Source organism: Leucopleurus acutus, assembly GCF_964270905.1.
Source record: "Leucopleurus acutus genome assembly, chromosome: 15".
Taxonomy (NCBI): Eukaryota; Metazoa; Chordata; class Mammalia; order Artiodactyla; family Delphinidae; genus Leucopleurus; species Leucopleurus acutus.
Genome location: NC_139157.1, coordinates 57,406,525 through 57,416,755, shown reverse-complemented (window position 1 = coordinate 57,416,755; position 10,231 = coordinate 57,406,525). Strand labels below are relative to the sequence as shown.

The 10,231-nt window shown below is 43.0% G+C and overlaps 1 protein-coding gene across 1 annotated transcript in view; it reads right to left on the bottom strand.

Moving 5' to 3' along the window:
• Positions 1-2,133: 2,133 nt before the first annotated feature.
• SIM1 (SIM bHLH transcription factor 1) overlaps positions 2,134-10,231 on the bottom strand; it is a gene marked incomplete at both ends in the record, with an annotated part of 65,831 nt that continues 57,733 nt past the window's right edge. Inside the window, 2 exons of the mRNA XM_082855256.1 lie at positions 2,134-2,864; positions 4,952-5,354. Of these exons, the coding sequence (XP_082711382.1) occupies positions 2,134-2,864; positions 4,952-5,354 (1,134 nt within the window). The remainder of the gene's footprint in view (positions 2,865-4,951; positions 5,355-10,231) is intronic.

The following is a 10,231-nucleotide window of genomic DNA, read 5'->3' as shown; positions in this document are numbered from 1 at the left end:
CTACAGAATTCTGCAAAAACTTTAGCATTCAGAAAACCTTACTTCATGTTGCAAATTGATCAAAAATCCATTTTAAGTGTTCCAGGGTTTTCCATAAATACTTTTGCTTGTATAGTTCAAATTTTAGTTTTTATTGTTCTTTTAACATTTTTAAAAGTATATATGATAACCACTAACTTTCTCACTCACGTGCACCTTTTTCATTTACAGCACAAACGTTGCTGTCATACCCAAGAGCTATTTATTTAATTTTATGTAGCCTCCTTTCTCACATACAAACAACCATATTCATCTCTCAGATTACCATCATTCAGATTGTCACCTGCCTCTGGACTGCCAAATAACTGTGTTAAATGATGAAAATATACTACCAATCCCTGAGTGTTCAATGTCATGTTCTGTCTTCAAAATGTAAGTTCTAATACCTCCCTCCCCCCTTCCATATGGCAAGAGTTTCAGGCATGGGACTCCTAGGAAATATTTTCTATAAAATTTCTCTAATCACTTATGTCACTTTGCTTTGATTACTAGAGAATGATGCATTAAATAAATCTTACTTATTTTTCTTCTCCCTCATTAGTTTCTACCATCTATATCTCGGCTGAACTAGAAAGTTGATTGTAACTATAATATGCCTAAAAGAGCCCATGCACCTGCTTAAGTTTCAAAGCATCTAGACCTCTGTATGAGTGCAGGTAAGCCAGAATGATGAGCCTTGACAACTCACAGCAGAGAGAGAACTGGTTAACAAGTTCAGTACTGCTGCAAGAACGAACCACAGACCCTTGGAACTTTAGAGCTGCCATACAGATAAAGAAATTGGGGCCCAGGTGTGGTCAGTGATACATCTGTGCTCCCAAAATAAGTTACAGGTAGGGTCAAACTGGAACTCAGAGATCTCGGCATCTAGTCTGCTGGTCTTTCTACTGTATCACGTGAACTCGAGACCAAGTTTGTTTTTGCTGTTTACAAACAATATGGAATCATGAACGCTTTGCCTGTTCCTTCAGTCAGAGTACTACTTGTACCCTTCTAACCACCTGTCTGTCAGCCTAGGCTTTTATCTTAGACTCTCTCCTGAGGCTTTCCACATGTCACATTTGCACATCTGTGCTTTGAAATGTGTTCAAACACACTGCTGTCATGTAGCATTCACTGGTTTCCCTTAGTTTTTTTTGTGTGTGGGGGGGTTTTTTTTTGCACTTATCAGCCTTTTTTTCTTGGTGAATTAGTTTGAATTTTTATTCGGTTAGTTTTACAAGCCCCAAATATGTTGATTACATATGCTGACCCTGAACTTGTTTGTTTTGAGATATCATTTCATTTTTCTCTGCCTCTGGCCTTTCCATCTCTACTAATCTATTTCCAGTTGGGCACACCAGGCTTTTGATATGTGTCCCAATATCTCAGTGTTTTTACTTAGAAACCCCTTACCGCTATGTCAGTGTGATCCTGTTCTTTGTCTAACTCAAAAGTAAGGTGAAAAATCACCACTTCCTGATTGCTTATAATGGATGTCAGGTGAAAACTCATTCTTGTATCATATCCAGAACCATTTCCCTAATTTATGCCTGAACGAAATGAGCTGGATGGTTGAAACCACAAAGAAGAAACCAGTTTACAAGATATATCTCTTTCTTAGTTATTTTGGGAATGGAAATTTCTTTAAGATGCTTAATGCACTAGGGTTAAGGAAACTTACCCACTTGGGGTATATTTATGATATATAGTCTATATTTCCATATGTAAAGTATATATAGCAGTTTGTGGAGAGTGGTCTGTGTGTATGAAGTTCACTGGATCATCATAATGATTGTTGTCATCCATCGGTCCTTTCATGTGATATATATGCTCACTTAATACTACACAAGTATTTTTCAATTCAAAATTTATCTATCCTGGTTCCCATATAAATAGAGGGGCAATTTGTGTATTCACTTTAGCTCCATTACCTGTGTATAACCCTGAATGCCAGTGCTGTTATCTTTGATTTCACAAGAACACATGTCAGATACCCAGTAACTTAAATTATCCACTCTAACAATCTGTGGCATTGTAAATGCTGGTAATGGGGCATTAAATGATAAATATGTTTCAGAGATCCTTAAAGAACAAAATCTTTTAGAAAAAACATCAGCTTCCATTGGTTATTATAACAGATGTTCCCTTGTGTCCTTGTGCTGGATCCGGCTGCATCCTTAGATGGGAAGTTACATCAAAGTGTGAGCCATTACAGCCCAAGGAATAGTTTCTAATAGTTTCGCTATCATATAAGTGCTCCAGGGCGTATCCAGTTAATGTGTAAGCATGCTTATCAAAATACTGCCGGTGAGAGCCAAAGCAGTTTGGAGAGACGGCAGGGTGGTCTCCTGCCGTCTGATGAGGAGACATATCTGAATGTAGATAGTCTTTAGCTAGGATCAAACTGGATTTGGAAATGCGATCCGAATTGGGACTACTTATCCGCGACAGTGCTGTGGGACTGTTGTCGTAGTCATTTTCGCGGGGGCTCAGCATCTTTCCCTCTCTCTGCTGGATGTGGTCACATGGTGAAGTGTTGGCAAGAGCGGAGCTGTGGCAGACTTCGCCTGTCGTTGGGGGCTGCTGGTAGTTTGCAAAACAGAAGGAGTGTTTTTTCCCAGCTCCATTAATGGAAGCCAGTTGGTCTGGGGGGGCTTTCCTCAGCTGCAACCTGTTCTCTTCTTCTTTAATCATTTGCTGGGTGGCTCTGATCAGAGTTTCGATTTTGCTAGGTTCATGTGGGCTACTTTGATACTGCTCAGTGCGATATCGGTCACCTGATTCGCTGGCAGACCCAGGGTCTGGAGAACTGACCACACTATCTTCATCCCAATGACCTCGCCCTAGAAATTAGAAAAAGTAAAAAGTAAGTGGTCTCAAAAATCACCCCCAGTATTGTAAGTGTATTTCTTTTTCCTATTAAAAGAAACCTTATATTTTTCCATTTTAATATATGCACCGATATTTGAAACAGACACAGGCTCACATGACAGTGTCAACATATTGTCCTGGAATTCATAGTTCTCAGTGGCTTTTAAGTGCAGATGAAGTTTATAACATGCTTTCTGGAAGGTAAACCTTGTTTGTGGGTTGTGAATGCCAATTAGCAAGACAGTAAAGTATGTCTATACTTGTCCATGGATGCACATCCCTGGACCTGTTTGACTGTAAATAATAAAAGAAAACTACATAGCATTTGGTTTCTGTTATTGTCTAGAGAAGTGTTATGTTGAAGTGATGCTTAGCTAATGCTTTCCATTGGGTTTGAGGAAGATGATGATATAGGCTGGACTAGTTTCTCAATTCCAACTAAATGACCTAAAATGTTAAAATTGCTACATGTTTCTTAAGTAGAGTTACAATAAAGCTCTAACATTAGTAATTAAACTATTTGAAGTTATTAAACTATTTGAAGGTTTAAAATATGTATACATATTCATATAAGTGTGTGTGTGTATATGTGTGCCTGGATATATACATATATATATATATATATATTTCCAATTAAAAATATAAATATTGCCTTCTCAAATCCAGTGGTAAAAAAAATCTGTTTCACACATAATCATACAGTAACCCTGATATTGCTTCTGAAATAAGCATAAATATTTTAAATGTTAATAACAACTTGTTCTGAACCAAGGAAAGAGATCTAATATGGAGGAAAAGTGCATCTAAAATATTATTCCATAAATTACGTTATCCTCAAAACAGTCTGAAGTCAATATAAAAAGAGAGAAGAGAAACAGGAAGGGACATATGAAAGCTGTAAACTGCTTAATGCAACAGAGAAGCCTGGGATCACACTAGTCATTGCTTTCCTTTTCCCTTTTCTTCTCATTTTATTTCTAATATCTTCCTCCTGACCATGTGGGTTAAGGCAGGATTTTCACTTCACTCCATTCTTGGGTAAGCAATTGCCCTTTGCCCTGGGTTTTCATTCCCAGGCTACCAAACTAGAGAAATTCAAAATAAAAGCAGAAAAATAGAAAGCAAAAATGGAAACAAAGCAAAACCATTCATAGAAAACAGTAAGTGCCTAGGGGGTATGTGCAGGAGACTTCTATGTGTGAGAACAACAGTGTCTGGCACATTTCTTATCCTAGAGACACAGCAAGAAGAGTAATAGCACAGCCATTGGATCCACCTTAGTGTCACTGACTTTTAAGAAAATGGGAAGGGTTTTCAAGACCTGCCTGGACCTAAGCTTGGAATGGACAGAATGAGCTCTCCCTGACCAGTTTACATTGAAATGGACAAAGAAGACCATTAATAACACTAAAGGCTTTAACTGCAGCGCCCATTTCTGTGTGTTTGTAGAGCCGTGTAATAATCCCAAGGTGAAAATCCCCATGGGTCCCACACCTCACTGCATCCTCAACTCACAGAGGATACTGTGGGTTGCCATATAATGGGGGAAGGCGACAGTTACTGGCATTTCATGCCCAGAGGACCAGGGAGGTTAAAACACCTGTGACATGAGCGATCGGCCATAAAACAAAGGCAGGCCTCCCCAACACGCCAATAGTGCCCTCATTGAGAAACCCTGCTAGATGAGCCCCAAACTACTCCGGTCCACATTGGAAGGGTGAGAATACAGAAGAAAATAATACACAAGAAATTTAAATGCATACATACTACAAGTTCAATAGACTTAACAATTCACTTTAATTTCTTTACTTTTTTTTGCTTGGTGTTAAAATGGGAATCATGTTTACTCGTCTGCCCAAAACAAATGTATTTAGCAAACATCAGCAACATTAATACACTTCAAAAGAGTGCATTTGGTTTTTAAATTCCCATTGGTTAGAGTTTCTGATTTACAAATTCAAGGAGGAAACCATTGGGTGGGGATCACTCCAGGGTCAAAGCTGGACTAGGATAAATCTGCCCAGAGGCGCAACGCTGGAGTCGCTGGAGCCGCCCTTACCGTGGATCCTGTGGACCGAGGCGATGTGAGGCATGCTGCTCTCATAGGCTTCTCTGCTTTCCGGGGAGGCCTTGGTCAGGGGCAAGGCTGCGCGAGAGCCCCACCAGGGCTCCCTCCCCGCCTGCGGCGCTCCCAGGAAGTACCTGCCTGCCTCACACCGGCCGCCCTCGCAAGCCTGGGTGTGGAAATGTCTCTCCTCCACCAGCCTGGAGGGGTCGAGCGCGAAGCCGTAGCAGAGAGAGCCGCGTTCCGAGAACTGCCTGTAGGCGCACGACGCGTCATGCTGAGAGCCCGGCCGGTCCGCGGGGTCCAGCAGCTGCGGGGAGGCCGCGTCTGTCAGAGGACTGCCGCCCCACTGGCTGTCGTGATCAGATTCAGATCTTTCCGCGGGAAATCCCGAGTACTGAAACCGAGAGGGTGAGAAAAGTACATTTCAAAAGAAAGCAAGAGGGGCCTCCCTCCCTCCCTGGTGGCGCAGTGGTTGAGAGTCCGCCTGCCGATGCAGGGGACACGGGTTCGTGCCCCGATCCGAGAAGATCCCACATGCCGTGGAGTGGCTAGGCCCGTGAGCAATGGCCGGTGGGCCTGCGCCTCCGGAGCCTGTGCTCCGCAATGGGAGAGGCCACGAGAGTGAGAGGCCTGCGTACCGCAAAAGGACAAAACAAACAAACAGAAAAAAAACGAAAGAAAGAAAAAAAAAGGCCCCAAGGTCTGAAAGCACCCTTAAGGTCATATTGAGCTTAAGGCACCAAAATAAGACCCTATCACCACTCTGGACACCCCTGACTTGGCTCACCTCGTCAGTCATGGTACTGCAAAAGACAATCCTTTTGGCTGCCGGAAGGAGGAGATAAAACTAATAATAACAAACATGGACTGAACTAAACGCCAGGCACTGTTGGAGGTACTTCCTGTGAATTACTCCGCATAATTCTTACAAGCGCTTAAGTGGAGATATTAGTAACCCATTCTATGGATAGGCAAGCTAGGGCCCTAAGAGCGGAGATGATTTGCCCAAGACCACAGGGTGAGCAGGTGGCAGAGCAACGATTCAAGCCCAAGTTCTCCATCACTACACAAATGGTACTGCCAAAGGGAGAGTCCAAGAGAGCACCATATTTTATTCCTATTGACTGTTCACATTTTTTCTTACTTAAAAAGCAATACAAAAATAAGTTTTATGGCTTCACACTGGACTGTTAGCTCTCTGGGGGCCATGCTGGATACATGGCATGGTAGTGAATAAATGCTTAACTTAATTCAGTCTCAATGTGACTTTGGAAAAGTCTTGCCCCATATAAGCTAGGCCTGTTCACTAGGATGTGTTTCTTGCTTTCTAAAGTGAAACTTCAAATATGCACAGGCTCATCAGGACAGCACAGCTGCAGGCTGTTGCTGGAATCACGCTGCTCACCTGTTGCCAGAGTATTTGGTCAGGTGCTTGAAAGAAAACAAAAAAAGGCTCTGAGGACCTCCCTAGGAGGTTCGCTCAGTGTAAAGTTCCTCAAGAGCCACTAAAATCAGTAATATAATCATTTCTACCAGTTTTTGGTTACCTAATGCCAAACACAATTCTAGGTACCATAGAGAGTTTACCTGCTCTAATAATAATAGGCGTCATTTACTGGGAACTTACTGTGTGCCCAGCAATATGCTAACTACTCACTGTATATTATATCAATGAATCCTTATAACCATCTGGACAGTAACATAGCTCCCTTTTATAGATGAGGACACTGCATCACTGAGTTTTAATAAGATGCCACAGCCATGCCACAGTCTATCTGGTCTCAAAGCCTGCACTCTAAACCGTGGTTTTATACTTGAGAGAAAATACTGGTAAGGAAGAGAGGAGAAAAAAAAAGTTTCAACGTTAGAGAGATTTCCAGAAAAGTGGCAGGAGCTGCTTTACAGTCTCAGGAACCAAAATATAAATCCAAGTCCATTCTACATTCTCTTTCTTACCCCCAAGAAGAAAGAGGGACCGGCACGTGTGGTGGTGAGAAAGTGGGGAGGGAGAGGAGACATTCCCAGGCTCCAGTGTTCTTCACCTGTCACACACTAGTTGAGCAAATTTGACCAATGATGAATTCTTCACAGGACAAGGCAAACTCTCCCCTTCCTACTAGGCCCACCCTGAACAGGAGGAAGAATCCCCAGCTCTTCCCAGCTCAGTGCAAACAGACAGCTCCTCCCAGGGTCCCTTTCAGCCAGGGAGATGAGGTATAGAGGCTCCTCTGGGGCAACTCCAAAGTACACTGATAAATACAGCATGCTTAGGACAGAGTTCCAGCCAATTCCAGGTCCAAGACTTTTCCACGACCATTTCTAATATTACTTTAATTATTTTCCAAATGTACATATGGACTATCAGCATATTCCATCAAGAAAAAAAAACCCAGGGCTTCCCTGGTGGCGCAGTGGTTGAGAGTCTGCCTGCCGATGCAAGGGACACGGGTTCGTGCCCCGGTCCAGGAAGATCCCACATGCCGCGGAGCAGCTGGGCCCATGAGCCATGGCCGCTGAGCCTGCGTGTCCGGAGCCTGTGCTCCGCAATGGGAGAGGCCGCAACAGTGAGAGGCCCGCGTACCGGAAAAAAAAAAAAAAAAACCCAGAATATATAAATTCTTTCCCGCAGGCCTGTAGGATGGACACATCGAGGCACCCCGAGCTCCATTTCTTCACCTCACGCCTACACCTGCTATCTGCCTTTTCTCTCCGTGAACAACAGCCTCTCTTTTCATAAGATGCCACCTTCACTTTCACCAAGCAGGGATTGCCACCCTCTCTCCTTATTGAGTGGGGACCAAAGTGCTATCCATTTGCCCTTTGGTAGCACCATCCATGTGCTTGCCTAGGAAAAATTCAGATCATCAGTGCTATTCCACACTAGGAATTGCCCAGACTCTGCTTGTTTTTATAGAAGTATAAACCAGACCTATTTCTGAAGTACTCCAGTCAAGACTTTTGAGCCCTGTTGAGAGGGGGAAAAGCCTTCCCTGAGTGTACATGGGAAAGTGCTATTGGTGCAGCAGAGAAGAACATTCTGTCCTTCGCTGACAAAGAAAATTCAACATGAGGCAACCCTGGCGTACCTGAGGTACACATTTCAAGAGCACCCAAAGAAGAATTTGACAGATAAGCCTCTTGTCGATAATCAGGAAACCACCGCAGCAAGGGCATTGCCCTTCAAGCAGGCAGAAGTTGGGTGGTTCAGTTAGACTGAGCCCTCCCACTGCTTTAGAGGTACGGAGGAAAAGCCTAGCCGTAAATCTTTGTTTTTTAAGAGAAGGCCTGTAAACTTGAACCTGTGTGCACCATCAAAACTGTGAGCTGCAGACTTCCCTGGTGGTCCAGTGGTTAAGACTCCGTGTTTCCACTGCAGGGGGCATGGGTTTGATCCTTGGTCGGGGAACTAAGATCCTACATGCCACATGGCACAGCCAAAACAAAAAAACGAACAAAACAAAACCTATGAGCCACGTCCACCCTTTAAAACAGACCACACTCTATTAACACTACCACCCCATAATTTGATCTGAAATAGTTCAGGTGTTCATTAAGTATGTGAGAAATGAGAGAGGGCAGAAAGGGAGGAAGGCAGCCAGGCAATATATGCAGCGTGTGAATGAATGCTGCATGCGAAGCCTCCCGGTCTCCCTTGCAGCTGCGTTTGCTACTTAATGACATGTACAGTCGTGGGCAAGTGATTTGATTTCTTTTGTCTCAACAGGAAAATGGACATGATGATACTTAACCTACCAAAGCCTGAACCAGAGCTGGGACCATTTAATGGAAGAGGCACAAGGGACAGGGAGCCAAGAGGACTTGGTTCCAGGGACACCCGCGCTAGTAACTCTCAGGGAAACCTCAGGAAAATTGCTTCCCTCAGCTGTAGAATGACATAGAGGGTTAGATTTGTCTTTCTTTTTTTTTTTTGCGGTACACGGGCCTCTCACTGTTGTGGCCTCTCCCGTTGCGGAGCACAGGCTCCGGACTCGCAGGCTTAGCGGCCATGGCCCACGGGCCCAGCCGCTCTGCGGCATGTGGGATCTTCCCGAACCGGGGCACAAACCCGTGTCCCCTGCATCGGCAGGTGGACTCTCAACCACTGCGCCACCAGGGAAGCCCTAGTCTTTCTTGAACTTCTCTTTCAGCTCTAATATTCTATATGATATAATTATTGTTATCCTTTCTACTGTTGAAACATATGATCCCTATGCCTGTTCCTATATTGCACTTATTTAAAGTAGATAATTAGTTAGAACTATAATCCAAGACCAAGAATTTTTATTGTCATGATTATAAGGGAAAGGTTATGATGTCAGTTATAATTTTACTATACTATCAATTTCCCCCCAAGTATCCCATTATGACACAAGTTTTATAGGGATAATGAGGTATTCTGGTCAATAAATCATTCCATTCTAGAGGCTTCTGAGCAGGAAGGATAATGGCATCCATTTGAATCTGAATCTCTTCACACATCTTCCCCCAAGAAACTATAAGTTCATCACGGAGCACTGATTAAATCACACGTGACCCATGTTATCAGCATTACTAGGAGGCAGGGAATATGCCAAAGTTCAAATTACTTATAAGTTTAAAAAAAAAAAAAAAGAAAGTCCAACAGCAGCTGCTATGAGCCTGTGGGTACAGAGAGTAGAGTAGGGTACCGAGATGTTTAAGAGACTACGTGAAAAAGAGAGAGAGAGAGAGAGAGAGAGATTAGGACATAGGCAAAATGAAGACAGTTATCCTCTGAAAGACAAGCACAAGTAAACGCCAAAATATGAAGACAAGTCAATACTTACTGGCTCTCAGTACTGGCCACAGGAAAGGGATCCAAAATCAAGCAAAATCCAAACTGGCACCCTCAGACAAGTGTCATTTCCATAAAAGAAGACTAGCATCTAGAATGTACAAAGAACTCCCAAAACTCAACAATAAAAAACTAAAATGTGCCCAAGACATGAAGACACATTTCACCCAATAGGTAAAGAGATGACAAATAACCACATGAAAAAATGCTCAACATCATTAGCAATTAGGGAAATGGAAAATTCAAACCACAATGAAATATCACCACATACCTATTAAACTGGCTAAAATAAAAAATAGTGACAATACCAAGTGCTGACAATGATGAAGGAAAACTGGCTCACTCATGCGTTACTGGTAGGAACGTAAAATGGTATAGCCCCTCTGGAAAACAGCTTAGCACTTTCTAAAAAACCTAAGTGTGCACCTACTGTATGCAATCCTGGACACTTTTTCCAG